The sequence below is a fragment of the Buceros rhinoceros genome, unplaced genomic scaffold, assembly GCF_000710305.1.
Source record: "Buceros rhinoceros silvestris isolate BGI_N320 unplaced genomic scaffold, ASM71030v1 scaffold33827, whole genome shotgun sequence".
NCBI classification, from domain to species: Eukaryota; Metazoa; Chordata; class Aves; order Bucerotiformes; family Bucerotidae; genus Buceros; species Buceros rhinoceros.
This window is the reverse complement of record NW_010420969.1, coordinates 4,016-20,453: the sequence shown is the minus strand read 5'-3', so window position 1 is coordinate 20,453 and position 16,438 is coordinate 4,016. Positions and strand designations below refer to the sequence as shown.

Here is a 16,438-nt window from a genome sequence, read left to right as displayed (position 1 = left end):
CCCTAGCATGTATAAACTGCACATAACTTCACCTACACCTTCAGTGTCAGATTTTTAGCATAGAACAGCTAGTGCTTCCACATGGGTAAAATTAATGATTTTCATCTTGCATTTGTTATGAGTTCCTTTAACATTTTTCTTTATAAAAAGCGAGGACTATGTAATAAATGTGGTGCTATGTTGTGGCTTTAGCATTATAGACTTGGAACCTGTGTTGTAATCTGTGATTTCTCTGCTCCAGAGGGATTCAATCTTTGCTAGATTTACACCCAACACAGCATATACCTAAAATCCATACAATAGAGGGGGAGGTGTGAATGAAACATCCCAAAGAAGATACATTCTTGGCTCATTTATAGGGAAAGTAAAAAGGAGAGAGGTGCAGGCACATATTTTCATAGCTAGTAAGGCACTTAGAATTTATCAACTTAAAACCTGCCCCTTGATGTTTTGAGCCAAGTAAGTCACATTTCATGGAGTGAAGGTGCACTTCCAACTATAAATCATCATCACACTCAGCAATGCTCCACTCGCTGTCATGCTGTATATTGCCCTTCTACATAGCGTACCAAGATCGACGCATCAGCTACCTGATCTGCTCCTGATCTGCTAAGAGCACCACTAATGCAAGTTGTTGCAACTCCAGACTTCAATGATGTTGTAACCATTGAAGCTCCATGTTCATAGATCTCTCGTTTCCATACCTGATCACAGAGCAAAAAACAAAGGAAGACCCATATGTTTTCAGAAAGTCTAATAGGCATGACGGGTTCAGATCTGACCACTGTCCTTGTTTTGAGAATACAGTTAAACATTTTATGACTAGCAACACCATTTCAGAGCTGAGCTACAAAGCAATCAGTTAACAGTCACATAAAAGATGACAGCATATCGCTGTATCCATCTAAGGATTCCTAAGCAGCGTCCAAACACTGCTGTGAAAAAGGGAAAGCAGAGCACACAGGTACAGTATGCCAAACTGTTCAGCAGCTTTCTGCCCCATTTCCCATGTGCTTGCATCTGTTTCTTTAGATTAGAAAAACTAGGATATCCCTCAACTTAAGCATGCCTATAAAAACATGTTCAGAGGCTCTTTACTCAAAGAAGATGTCTCCTTGTTGCTTAAGAGTTACTTGTTTTCCCGGCAGCATGATTCACAGGCAGAGGCATCATAAACTACTGCTGTTAGCTTCCTTCGAAGCTTCCTCAAAGTTAGTGATGACAGTTCTGTGTTATTTTTTCCTGTGCTATTTACATTTTTTTAAAACAAAGATGACAAGAAAAAAAAAAAAAGAGGTAAAACCTTTCAGAGCATAAGAAAGTCATTTAAGTTCACCAGTGGAGCACTAAAGGCCACAAGAGGCAATGGAAGCCTATGAAAAGAGAAACAGGTTATATGGTGCCTAGCAGCTAAAAAAAAAAAAAAAGACACATCTGTTTCAGAGGATGTCCTCTTGACAGTAGCAACTGGTAAAAGGGTAACAACCAGCTGAACAGACCCTCCTAGTTAGGTGTCTTTGCAACAAACAGAAACAACTAACAAGGAGGTTTAAGGTATAGCTATTAAGTCTAAACTGCTAGAGAAGACAATCCAAAAAGCTGAAGTTGCCTTAGTTATGTGGAACACTTTCCATGGCTTTTCATCATTGTATCACCATCTCCTTCATAGCAAGGCTATCTGCAGTCCTAACACAAGGTCATCCAAGCACAACCCTGCTACTAACTTCAAGTTTTCAATTGCAGCCTGCTGCAAGAACATTTTCCTGTTTGCAAGGATATCCTTGCTCATGTTGCACAACTCAATATTTCCGCACCAGCACAACTCCTCGTCTCTGGGATACTGATGTCATAGCTAATTGCCACAGAAGCAGAATGCAGGTTCTGTGGGAACATATAAATGAACTTAAAGAGTCGTCACAAACCTGTGGAGTGTGTGTAAACAGAGACAACTCTACAGAAGACAACAGACTGACCACTCAAATTGTGTAATCAGTGTGACATATTGATCAATAGGCATTTCCAGATACAAACTTTCCACAGTTAGCCAGGACTAGAGGATGTCGATTCATTCACCTATATTTAAGTTATGCACCTCAATGTGTAGAACTTCGCATGATAAAGGATGTGCACCTCAGTTTAAAGACAGACTTATAGCTCTCCAAGATGCCAAAATCCTGCTCTGCTTTTTGTGTCCTGTGGCTACAGAAAGCCTCCTCCAGAGCATCTGTCCAACAGCAGGACAGGATACCCTGCTAGGCTCTGAATTAGAAGGGCAAGTTGCTCTGCTCTCCTCCCCACGGGGTTGCCCACAGAGGTGGCAGCTGCCAGCACAGCCAGATACTACTGACCACCTGAAGTGCTTGGTGTACAGGGAAGCCTCCTGGCCTGCTCCTGAGGAAAATACTGATGGCCATAACCATCAGCGTCACTGCAAGACAACAATTCCCTCCTCATCTGCTTGGTCTTAAATCCTCCGCTTGGCTTGTGCACCTTTAATATCCAGAGAGGGATTTAGCCCCACCACTGAGATTACGGCTGCAGCGGCAATGCTTTCTGTACATACTCCATGAACTGCAGACAATGCTGTTAGAAGCTGCTCTTGCTTTCCTTGACATCGGAAGGGCAAAGAATTGTGGCCTAAAGCACAAACATGCTGTGCTTATATCAATGTGTCTATATCAATGCTTGATACAAAACACACTTTTATACTGAGCATTATAGATTAGGCACTTCAGCTTTGGAAACACTGCATACCAGCAGCCACAAACATAACAGGTTTTAATAGGTTTTGATGTAGACCAACATTTTCTTTAATCCCACTTGTGCTAATGAAGAAGCTTCTCAAAGGGTTAATTTGCAGCACACAATGTGAGGATTAAGCCACATTTAATGAGAATCAGGTAGCTAAATCCCTCTCCATCTTCTAAAACGGAACCATGTAAGTTCAAACAGATGTTGCAAGACAGATCAATACTTTGCTCGCTCTATGCCCGATGATGTGCTGATGTCCAACACAATCTGTTCTGAAACGTAAATTCCCAGAGTATACCACAAATGCAAGGGGAACCCCCTCTTAACCTTTGAAGTGATTCAGCATCACCCATTCATGAGATCCAGTATTTGGCTTAGCATGGCAGAGATGCAACAATGTAGCTGGAAAGGGGTAAGATTACAGCCAGCCTGCCCTGATCCCAACACTATCATTCCATTTAATTCAGCGTGAGGAATTTTGCAAATGTTTCTATAATCGCATGTGACAGTAGCACAAGAAATACGACCCACAGTAAGCGGGGGGGCGGTGCGGGGGAATAATTTTTGTGTCTGAAGGGCTCTGAAAAGCAATGCCTGGAAATACACTAAATGAGCTTTTTTTGGTATAAATCATCTGAAGTTCATGGAATCTGATATATTGACAGCTCCACAGGTTGATGTCTTTTATTCTCCAGAACAAAGACTTCCAGAACTTAAGTTTTCTTGCCAACATGGCCTTAACCTACTCTGGAGAAACCACTTCCCTGCCACCGAAAGCCAGTACACTATTTCAGGCCCTTCAGTTTTTAGCATCTCTGTTTAGATTGTAGTTTTACATTAATTAAATGTAATGAAAATCTGTGCGATGTGGAGACTTATCCAGTATAATCCCCCCTTGGAGTGGACGTGGAGCAACAACAGCTTCACCTGTGCTGGTGAGTGCTAGATGCTACTCAGTGTGGTGCTTCAGCAGCCCCCTTCTCTTCCCTGCATCACACCACACTGCCCTGGGATGACACCATTCCACATGCATGCAAAACAGTGGGGCAGTTAAGCTCCCTCTCTCCACCACTTAAAGCATTTGTCTCAAATGTGCAAGATGCAGGCAAGGTTGAAAAGGGAATTCAGAGCCTTCCTGCCCTTCACAGCAAGCCTCTGCTTGCAGAGCATTGGAGACTTGAGTGTGCAGGGTAATAGAGCAAATAATTGTAATGTCACAGGCTACCACTACTTGCTGTGTTTCCACTACCATTGCTTGCTCCCCTGTTTCCAAAGCCTTAATGCCAAAATGGGACTGCCTGATAAGGTTTCACTGCTGTGCGTGGCCATTTTGAATAGTCACAAACAAATGAGACATTGGTCTGCTGAGAGATGTCTGTTCCTGCAAACCAGTCACATATTTTCCCTCGTTCTCTTCCCCCACAGGAACTCACGGACTAAAACCCATACACCAGGCATGGGCCAGAAATTACCAGTTCATGCCTTTTCTGTTGCCTCCCACACTGAGTAGACATCTACACAACATGCAAGCCACTGTTGAGCACTGCCAAATCAGGAACCTGACAAAATTAGCATCCAACTGTACCCCTCCATCAGGATTTTCATAAGGAGTAGGCAGTAAAAGACATGCTACCACCACCAACATAGCAGTAAGTGAACCAACTTGCCCAGCACTGAAACAACTCACTGTCTAGGCTGGACTTACACCAAGTCAGGTACTGGTTTCTTCTGACTAACAATCCTTTATCCAGTTCTTGGCTCCATCCCCAAAAGGTAAGTCAAATATCAGAGTTCTTTCTAGAGCTGGCCTGCTGGGGCTACTGTCAGACCAGGGGGCTCGTCCCCTCTACTGGTAGCAGTGACAATTTGCTCACGCTTTAGAGGAGGCAGCTCACTCCCATTATGGAACTTGTCAAGAGGGCAAAACTTGAGATCCCAGTCTTGTCAGATTATCATTTTATACCCAAAAGCATAAAATGCATCATTGTATCATTAGCATGGCTGGAAATGTTATTAATAGATTATTAAAAGTTATTAATAGATAAAAAATTGTCCAGTTTTAAGAATCCTATTATGCTTTTTCTTAATTTCTTGAGGCTGCAAGTGGCACGGTATTTAGAAGAGGTGATTATTGGTTACCAGTTGCTATTACTAAGGGAAGAGAAAGAGATTTGTATTAGGTTAGCTCAGTTATAATTAGGTTTTGGGGTCACAGTATTTCATATTTAAGGAAAAAGCACTTTTTTTTCCTCCACCAATTCTTTCTTCCCCTGCACACTAATCAAAGCAAGGAAGTGCTTCTCACACATTGAATCAGTTAGCTAAAGCTATCAAGAAGAGAAACAGATCCGTTAAAGAAAATGGAACAGAGATGCAAACCTAGTATTTCCTTAATAAATAGCATAGATGCAAACCTAGTATTTCCTTAATAAATAACATAATGTATTTAAGATATACTACACTGCAAGGATTGCTGCTGGTGAGGTAAACATCAAGCAGAAAAAGGAGACCTCAATATTCCGTATGAGCTCTAGGATGGATGCACTGGAAACTGTCAGTCACCCATCACCTGACTGCAAGCAACTATGAACACTTACGGGCTGCGAGACTGCTCTGAATACTGAGACGAGAGCCTGCCAGTCAAAGCTCAGAGATGCAAATATAGCTCATGGAGGTTGTCCTACAGCTACAGACCCTGACATAAAATGAATCTAATTCACAGACCTCTACCTAGACCCTACTGAAAGAACTCTACTTGGATGGCAAGCACAGCTCAACTGGCGTCTCTACACTCTATGTAACCCCTGGATACTACACAGGAAGGAAATGCTGATCTGTTCCAGTTGAGACGAGTAAGATGCAGCCTTAATGTACTGACAAGTTATTAATTTAGTCCTCATTGGAGCTATCTTTTGGTGAATGCACGTATGAACTAGCTGAACAAGCTGGAAGCTTCCACATGGAAGTTTAATTAACCAATTCCCACAGGATTTAAACAAAAACCAATGCATATCACGTCACTCATTTGGCTTGAATGGGACCAAGGCAAATGAAGGTCTCTCAGCAAAAGGCAGTGAGGGCTGGATGTTTCACAGCTCATCTGCCATTACAGCAATTTCAGGAGGGATTCCCACCTGGAAATATATTTGGAGAAGGCTCTGAGAACAAGGCCTGCTTCAGCTGCAAGGATTCCACTTCTTTGCTCAAATTCTTCCTGCTAAAACAAGTTACAGGCACAATTGAACCATCTTACCTGTGTCAAACCCAAAACTTGGCACAATGTCCACCGTTCCATGAAAGGCTCCAGCCCATGCTGAGGTAGCGCTGGTGACAGCAGCGGGATCTGTCTTTGTCACGTCACACTGAGGAGCAGGAATCCTGGCTGTGCGGACTGAAGGCATCAGCAGGGACCCATACCGAGGGTCGCGGTGTGAGCTGGGATGGTGATGGTGCATGTGTGGATGAGGGTGATGGCGATGCATGTACACATCATGCATGTGTGCATATGAAGGGCTCACCTGAGACGCTAAAGGATAATGCCAGGATTCAGATGCAGCAGGGGGAGGTGGCGGGGCAGTCTGATGAAGGCCGTGTCCTGGCCAGCTGCTGGGATCTGGTGTTGGGAAGGTGCCTGGTGCAGTTACAGGGAAATCAGGGTGTACTCCACTTAAGCATGGTGGAGGAGGAGGTTGATAAGAGCTGGTCCAAAACGAAGTTGGGAAACTGCTCCTTTGGCTTGAAATTGTTGAGCTTTCTAGCAGAGAGGAGAGAAATGAAGTATGATTGAAGCTGAACAACAAATTTAATGAGAATGACTTTCTGACCTCTGAATTTTGTAACACTGAACCCAAGCTTTCTCAGCAATTACAGAATCACAGGACAGTTGAGGTGGGGAGGGGACCTCTTCAGATCGTCTAGTCCAATCCACCCGCTCAAGTGGGGTTACCTGGAGCAGCCCGTCCTGGACTGTGGCTAGTCAGATTTTGACTGAGATCCAAACTCCATAACCTCTCTGGGCAACCTGTTCCACTGTTTAGCCACCCCCAACCATTAAAAAAAAAAAAAGGAAAAAAAAAGAAAAAAAGTAGATTCTTGTGTTCAGATGGAATTTCTTGGTTTTTAATTCATGCCTATTGCCTCTTGTCCTGTCAGAAAGTATTGCTGAGGAGAGCCTGAGGTCAGCTCCCCCATCTTCATTCCCTCCCATCAGGTATTTACTCATATTGATGAGATCCTCCCCAAGAAGCTTTTTCTTCTTCAGGCTGAAGCATTGCAGCATTTCTTAGGATCTTGGTACAGGAATTATGAGGGGAGCCTAACTCCTGACTGGACCAGAACACATAATTTAGAAAGCCAGCTGCTGTGGCTGTAAATGCTTCTGAGGACAGAGAACCACATCACACTGCAGAACAGGAGACATTTGGCTAAAGGAAGAAGACCAGATCTTCCCCGACTAATTTAATGCTTTGAAGAGATAAAGATCAGAGCTAACGCATCTTATGTTAGTCCCTTATAGAATATATCATATTGTTCAGTACCGAATAGAATCACACAAGCAGAAATATCTATGTAACTAAAAGAAGGTTTTGTCAGAAACAAAAGACTCACTGCTTCTTACAGCTAGGGCTCAACTTATATTTAAATTGGTTCCAATATCTCTACATAATGAAATCACATTCTAAAAATTCTTCTTTTGAAGTGGCGGTTAGTGTTTTTGATGTGTAGGAAAGTATTGGCTTCTCCATTCTCACAATCTTCTTGCCAGCTAATGTCTGAAAGTACTACTTCATGCAGCATGTCTCAGTTCAAACAGGGGGTTTTTTGGTCAAAGATGGAAACATAAAAATACAGGACTTCACCTCTGGTGAAAGAACAGTCATAAAAATAGCCTATGGAGAAATAAAGCCAGTGAAGTTTAATATTTGATGAAGCAAGGAATCCTCTGTTCCTCATATAACAGTTACGAAAATACGTATTTTTTTAAATGACCTTTTGTTTTGCTTTGTTTAATAAGAAACTGGAATGAGACTTGGGTGAAGACACCATTGAGAATGAACAGATTCTTCAAACACTCCTGCCTCTGAACTTTGCTTACACAAAAGTATTTTGGAGACAAAAACTGTAAAAGTGTTTTCTGACTGCATCACTAGGACACTTGTGTATCAATTTAAAATCTATTAAAATCACAGAAATTTTTCCATATATCATTTGACTTTGATTTAAACAGTTTATTAAGCCTGATTAATTTCCGATATCGGAAATAAACTTTGAAAACACACTATGGACAAAAGGTTGCACGGTTTTGGCAATGTATTTGTATTGTAATTCATGCTAGAAGACTGCAGAGAGCTTCAATCATTTTACGTAAGCCTCAGCAACCCTCTGAAACTGGTAACGTTCCTTGTTTGTAAATTGTTCCTTGTTACAAGGGATTAGGGCTGAGATGGTGGGTGCACGTGGCTTACAGCGTTGGCAGCAGAGCTGACCAAAAAAAAAAAAAAAGGCAAAACTTCATGTCCAGTCTGTTGTTTTCCTCAGTGCTTAAGAGGAGCATAGCCTGACAATGCATTGTCAGTATTCTGGAAAATTAACCTCTGTAATCGAGAGGTTTTGGAAACTATCTGGCTGTTATCTGCACTGAAAAGCCCTAAATCCAAACCATCTCACTTCAAGAAAGCACAGAAACCCACAAAAGTATCTGCAAGTCAGCTTTAATACCAGGAGAGAGCACTTTAAACCACTGGATTTGCCAATAGGAATTCATTCCAGATTGCATACCAGCTTGGCTCTACCAATCATGCAGAAGGTCTAAGCTGCAGAAAACAAGTTTACTCATCTCCATTTTTCAAACCAGTGCCATTTTCAAACCACAAAGCCATTATCGCTGTCGGAAACCATCACGGACCAGCCCCCACTGAGACACCATTGAGTGTAACTGCAGAGGCCAACCTTACTGGTCAAGGTCAAGTCACGTCACTGGAGATTCAAGGATCCATCCAGGTTATATGAACATGCAAGAAATCTTCAACCACCCCACGTGCTCACAGGGGATGCTACTAATACAAAAACTGCAGCAACCCCATCAACAAAAAACACGTCTATGTTGAAACACAACTCCTACACACCTCCATTGTGTTTGAAGGATCTCCTTTTCTCCTCACCTTTGAAACAGCAAGCACAACCAATTATCTTTACAGATACCATCATGTCAGAAACCTAGCCTCTGTGGGTATAGCAATGGAGAAACAGCTGTTTCAGCACTGTCCTTGAGAAAGAAAAAAAATAAATAATCTTGAGTAGCTTCCATAGGCTTTCAGGAGTGGGGGAAGGAGGCACTTAACAAAAATTGCCTGCCAAGAAAGATAGTACAGTTACCACAATTTCCTATTCTAAGTACAGGGAGGCAGGGAGATGGCACCATCTCAGATACCACGAAGTGGTGACTAACGCAAATGTTCATGGTTGCTGGCCAACACACACTGAAAACATGCCAAACCGCACACACTGAAAAGACGACAATGTATGGAATTTTCAGTAGTACATTACTTCTCAGTTAAAGCAGGAGGGAAAAAAAGAAAAACAAACCCAAAACCCAGGACAAAGCAACCAACACTTCCAGCTAGGAAAAACATGTTGATAAAAGTACCATTAAGGTAACATTAGTTTCAAGGTATCATTAGTTTCATTAGCCCCTGCAAAAGATTTCAGGTAGTTCCACTTACAATTGAATATTCAAAGCCCATGCTACTAAAGCCTGTTGCAGGGAAATATATTTTATAAAAAGAAGTTAATTTTAGCCTAAACTGATTCATATTTTCAATATACAAAAGATGAAAACTTGCTCTTTTTTAGAACAATAGGTTCTATTTTCTACATATAAGCAAAATCCCTCCTCAAAAGAAAAAAACCCACTATATTGACTTAATGATGAAATTATATGATGATGGAATGATGATCATTATATAATGATGATGGAAGTTTTCCATCGGGACACTAAAAAAGTCCCAGAATGAGATGAAAAAACCCCAGAAAGCATTATTAATCTCTCCTTTCAGGTAAAGGAGAAATAATACAGTGAGCTGAGTAGCCAGTTCATGCCCACACTTTCCATTTAAATCTGAACCTTCCAGAATGCAAAAGCTTTTTTTTTTAGTTTATCTTTGAGCAATTTATTGACAAAAATTCTGACTAACTATGAATTTTATTAATAAAAGATCTTCAAGCTAATGATATTTTAATTTCTTCAGGTAATGGAATACAAATTCACATCCATTTGCTGTAACTGAGCATCTTTGGCAACTGTATATCACCAAAGAGACCAAAGTGTTGGCATCATTCCTTCCCCACTTTTTTCAAGCAGGCAGAAACTCTGCTGGGCCTGATAAAACTCTTGTCAGCTTCTCTTTGCTGGAGAAACAAAAACCCTCAGCTTTTTCAGCATCCACATTGCAGAACCAAGCCATAACGCTTCAGCAGGTGCAACGACAGCAGAGGGCATATTCTCTTAATTTATTCCCAGAAGTCTTTCAGGACACACAGACCTCCATTCTCTGCTGACAGCATGGGGCATGCAGGGTCAGAAGGCAGCATGGCCGAAGACCCCTCATGCCAGGCCACCGTGACACCTGCAGAGCCCTCTGGGAAGGGCTGTGCAACCATGGAGGGAGACAGGGAAAAACAGGGTATGTCTGAGGCCAAAGAGAAGACATACAATCCCATCCATGGTATGTCCCTGAGCTCAGTGAAGAGGGCTTGAAGCAGGCATAGGGCCTCTGGAAACTGCCTTGATCCAATCTCTCAAACATTTAGTCTGTCTGAGACATTTATAAATGCTCCACTCTCCTTTTTAGTAAGCATAGATTCAATCCTGCTCTCAGTCGAGTCAATGGAAAATTTCCCATTAACATTAATGGTCCCAGCTCAAGCCATAAATTCCTCTAGCTCCCTAGCCACTTGTGCTGACCTTTGCTTAAACTTCCTCAGATTTGTCATCATCACTCTGGAAAGCAAGTTCTTCTGTTCTATTTTTCTCTTCACAGTAATTTCCAAAAATCCTGTCTCTCCTTATCATCTCTGACTTTCATCAACACATTCTCACCTCACCATCAGTGATTACGAACACCACCACTCCTACAAGGATCCTCACAGTACCTCTCTCACTCAACCTGATGCAAGGCCATTGCTCATGATACTTTTTCAAGTCCCTCTGCCAGTCCACATAAGGACATGATCAATAATAATGCAGCTGTGGATATGAAAAACCATCCAGTCTGCCACATTCAATAAAATGGAAATAGCGTCTTACCGGCACACTTTCTCCAGTAACCAATCTTGAAATCTTACCTCAGAGGTCTACCTAGTATTTCTGGCAAGATCTGCTCTTTGTTGCATTGATCATCCTTTTGTGCATAAAAGATGTAAGTGTTATGGTAGTATGTAAATGTCTGGCAGTACCTACCATGTTGCTACTCCCTGCTCAGAAGCAGAGAGAATAACGTCATATCTATTTTACATATGGGCAGCCGGTAACAACAGCCATATCTCTTCCATGAGCTCTGCCCGTGGCCAGGCTGCAACGTACCACACCACATGAATGCAGCCACGTGGGCCAGGACTTGCACCTGTGCCTGTTCCAACCTGTGCTGGATCCTTCTGACCTGGAAAGCAGCCATAGATAAATCTTAACTGCCTGGCAAAGTCACCGAGAAGGCTGCATGGGTCTCCATGTGCATGTCCTCAAGTCCACCATCCCAATCAGCTTTGCTCTTGCCTCACATGCCAAGTTTGACACTTTGAACATAACAATAAGCCTCCAACCTTTGCAGCAGACATTTGTGAAGCCACGTGAGCTCTGCCCTGTTCTTTCCAGGCCTTGGCAAAGCCACGGGCAATGGTATGATAGGGAGATGCCCGTTTATTCCACCTCCTTTTAACACTTCAGATCACTCAACCCCAAAAAGCACATTCTTTCAAATTTGGGAAATTTCTCCACCTTCCCAGAGAGCAAAATTCCAGCTGCAATGCAATATGCATTACCATTACACGGAATGAGTAAGCTACACCACAGAGAACAAGTTACTGCTCCTCTTACCTCTCCACAGAGGACTTAGCCCTGCCTTGCTCTTGGTAAGGGCAGTTTCTGGATTGAAGCTATTGGCTTGGCTCAAAGCTCTTGAGAAGTGTTCATCCACTACTGAACCAATGTCTCCCTGGAAGTAAGTGAAAAGGACGCAGCGAGAGTTAAGGTACTCCATCTCAGCAGGCTGGTCTTTCTCATCGTCCTCTTGCTTGCTGGGAAGGGTCACTTCCAGAGACTCCTGCATCTTGTTGTATACAGCTAACTTCTTCTGAGATTAAAAAAGAAAAAAAAGAGATGTATCACTGATAGCATTCAGTACAAGCTCAACATCTGGTTTTGCTAAAGAAAAATAACTGAATACTTTGAATATTCATTTCATTATTACAGCTGAAATACAGGGATACTTTGCACTGACATTTCACTAAAAAAAAAAAAAGGGATTACCAGTGCCACTTAGAATTTTTACTCCTTACATGCAGATGGACCTGCTTCTTAGACACATTTCATAACCACAATTTATCAGGAATAGCTTTCACTGAATACCTTCAAAAGAAAACAGACTAACAATTCACTCCCAATTTCCACCTGGAAAAGATATTCCCATCAGTAAAGGCTACAGAGGTTGAGTCCAGCCCTGCAAAAGGGTGGCCAGATATACAAGGTCCACATCTCACCTATCTAGCTGAACACACAACAGGTTTTACTGGCCACGCTCCCCGAATCAAGAGCACGTGGCCCTCTGAATTCCCCATATCTACTTGTTCTTAAAGGTATAGAGATGGGAGAATTCGGTGCTTCCTGAAAAATTTTCAGCTGTATTATCAAAGTTCACAAAGTACATAAATTCTCACTCACTGCCAAGAAATTTTTCATCATAGGCAGCTATACCTTAGGATGATGAGTAGGGTTTAGGGAGTAGGGGCGTGGTGTGAGGGGATTTTTTTGTTTGGTTGGTTGATTTGGGGTGGGGTTTTTATTGGGTTTGGGCTGGGACTTTTTTCCCCCCTTTTCCTTTCTTTCTTTTTCTTTTTCAAACTTCAGCTTCTGAAAAAAAGGACAAAATTTCAAGTCATAAAAAGTTAAACATGTGATCTGAGGGAAAAGGGGGATTGACAAGTCTGCAAACAGATGCAAAAAAAATCCGCCCCAAACCGAAAACAGAGAGAAACATGTAAAAAATAAAACTCGCACAAACCATCTGTGAATAGCTATTTCAGAATATTCTCTCTCTCTCTCTCTAAAAGCAAACCTAAATGTCAAAATAAATGTGTGTGAAGATCCATTTTGCATGGAACATATTTTTCAGATGTTCCACTTTACAACTGTTTTCACAGAAAAAAATCTCCCCACAACAGTCAAGCTGCAGGAATCATAGCTTTTAGCTAGGTAGCCATTTCCACAGCCAACTTTACACACAAGTTGCTCCAGGAAGCCAAAAACAACTACAGCACATATGTAGAAGTATTTCATAGCCTTTCTACAGAATTCCAGTTTGACTTACCTTTTATGGTTTGTTTGGCAACACTTTAGCATCATCAGAATCTTTTTAAGTTTACGGCTTTTTTCCCTTTTTCCAAAGTTGTTCTAAAGAAAAAGTTAAACAGCCTCACAGCCTATAAAGTTCCATTTATATAACAAATTGTCTCATCTGATTTAGAAATAACTGAAAGTCAATTTTTGATCTGGTACACCATGAATATATTTACATTTGGTGCTCTCTGAAATCCTGTAAGCCGATACAAATTCTTTCATTGTGAAACAAAACAGATACTCTGGGGTTCATTCTTAATTATGAATGATTATGAAAAAAATTAAATCCAAGAAAGAGCTATTGGCAAGTGGAACTAAAACCTGTAATACTAAAAGCTCATAGAAATTAAGCAATGAATCTGGCATTAGAGTAAGTTAACTGATAAACACAGAACCGCTCAGTAATACCTTTAGTTCTGATGCTGTTACACAAAATGCAATGAGGGATATAAGTAATTCTATTTTGCAGTTTGGGATATCTAAACAATGGTCTGGAATTCAAGTAAATCTGTGCTTCACGAAGCAAGTTATACCATGGCTCTGCTTAGCACAACGTTACTTATTTAGATACACGGTTTTATCCCAAAATCCCACAAAATGTAAATAAAAACTGTGGAATTCACTTTTTAAAAAAGAAAGACCCAAAGATGGAAACAGCAACTTAAAACAGGTTTACTAGAAACTAATTTCTAAAAGGAAAAAATAGTCTGAGGCTCTGAAACTAATCTCTGCAAATGCAGAATTTGGGGGTGACCTATGCTTTTCTGTAAATGCTTTGTGACTTCTGTAAACAAACAGAGGAAGTCTCCTAACATTTGTTCCTGAAACACTAAGATATCACTCGGTCAGCTTCATGATTCTGCCTAAGTAATCACAGATTGATGAGACCTTAGAAAGACAGAAATGGTTACAACAATATTGCATATACACGAGATACATGCATTAGAAACCTATAACACATCTACCTCAACGCATTGATCATTCTTAAAGGTGCACCATAACCCAGAACCCACTTAAAAATGCACGACAAGTGGTTTGGCAGGTTGTTTCTTTCATTTTCGTTTTTGGTTAGAGTTTGTTTTTTTACATAAAGACAAAGTATGAAAGATACCCTTTATAGAAATCTAACTAGATATTGATATATTGTCACAGGTGCAGCGTATATGCTAGACCCTGAATACATGCAACAGATTTAGAAGTTGACTTCTATCATTGCAGGTACGTTATTTGTGTTTATACTGTTAGTATGCAAATACATATACAAGCACTCAATTACATACAGAAACACATTGTTTAATATAGCCCCTGGCTCGACTTGGTTATCAGGAAGGAAGTCTTTCAGTGTTCCTATATAGAGACTGGAGCTCAGGAAATTAAAACTTATCTCCAGAGTCGCTTCTCCATGCAGGAATGTTCCTCCTTCCACAGCTTAAGAATCTAATTCATTTTCCATTTCAACTCTCTTCCCTCCAGTGCATGGGCAATTGTTACACGATATTCTGAGCACTTGTAGTTTTGAAAACACCAAATGTGACTACATTTTTTTTTTTGCCAAAAAAAAAAGATGGTAGTACTAACAAACAAATACAAGGCCTTGGGTATGTGGACTGAAGTTATTTACAGTGAAAAGTTGTGTTTTGTGGTGAGTTTTTTGCAAAGGATGAGAGTTCTAAATTAAAAGATTTTTCAAAACTGCATCAAGTTTGAGATCAGAAACAGATCTATTTAATTTATATTTCAGGAAGAGATTATCAGCCTGTAATTACAAGACTCTAAGTAAGAGAACACAGTGAGATAAAGTGATTCAAGAAGTTTTCCTTGTACACGTAGTATAAGCATACATCCTTTCCATTGTACACTCAAATCCCTTAAAATACCCTGCCTGCGCACTAATTCTGTCTTACTGGTTGTGACCTTAACAAGAATCTTCTCATAGCATTTCTGTCTGCACTTGTATAAGCGGAAAGTATGTAAAACCATTAACTGAGTTGTCCCATCACCATGGGACTCTAAAGGTTGATAGCAAATCACCAGTAATACAGCAATATTAAACAGAAGATTTATGCTGGATAATCATCATCCTGTCTTCTGGAGGAAGAAGGACCACTGTTAGACCAAGGAAGCATGTGGTCCAAAATTTCACAAAAAAAGGTATCTTGAAGACACCTGTTATTTTCTAACATACCCTATCCAGAACCAAGCAAAACGGTTCTCATGCAGTGAAATTATGGCCACATTAAAGACAATTGCAGAAGTCCAACTGACTTCAGGAGTTCCAGATCTTACCCAGGGTGTCTGGTAAAAATGTCAGGACGCTCCTCTTTGCAAATTCACTTCCAGCTGAAACCAGCTAGTAGTCAGCAAAACAGAAAAACAACAAGTGCAAGCTGTAAATGTAGAAAGTTTTAGTTTAGACAAGTTTGAATTGAAAATTCAGGTCAGCTCTTATTTTACATATAAGCTGCTTGCCTAATCCTACACCTTATTAACTACATATATGCCATCATACAGCATATGCTCCTTTACGTTGTTCCCAAGCACGAAGGTCTGGTGTGCCTGTGACCACCTGTTACAGATTTTCCATTATGAGAGAAAGAACAGGAACGAAAAATAAATAATAACTGCACTGAGGAAACACTATATGATCCTACCCCAAGAAAAAGGCTGTCATTTGACATAAGCTTCTGAGAAGGAATTTCAGCAACAAACTCGAGGCAAATCACGGACAGTCCTCCATTTGTATAGCTGTCTGCCAAGCAGGCTCCTACTGATAACACAGAAAGTATTCAAGGAAGAAGACAATTTCAAGCAATCAGAGCATGGAATGCTGGGCCTAAAAGCGGTATTTACAGATGCCCTGAAAACATGAAATACTAATGTCTGCTTTGGCAAATGAGTAAGCAGAGAGCAAAGACACACACTTGCTTTCAGGTGAGCCACTGGATTTGCAGCAGTAGAGCCTAGAGCTCCTACTATGCTCTGCTGATGGAGGGAAGAGATGGAAAAAGAATGAATTTATACATCTTTTGTTGTACATCTAAAAAGAAGTGTACCACTAAAGTCTAAAGGTCTACTTTT

At 41.0% G+C, this 16,438-nt stretch overlaps 1 protein-coding gene across 1 annotated transcript in view; it reads right to left on the bottom strand.

Annotated features, from left to right (window-relative positions):
• VGLL3 (vestigial-like family member 3) overlaps positions 1-12,098 on the bottom strand; it is a gene marked incomplete at its 5' end in the record, with an annotated part of 13,270 nt that extends 1,172 nt beyond the window's left edge. Inside the window, 2 exons of the mRNA XM_010139503.1 lie at positions 6,005-6,505; positions 11,843-12,098. Coding sequence (XP_010137805.1) covers positions 6,005-6,505; positions 11,843-12,098 — 757 coding nt within the window. The remainder of the gene's footprint in view (positions 1-6,004; positions 6,506-11,842) is intronic.
• Positions 12,099-16,438: the final 4,340 nt, after the last annotated feature.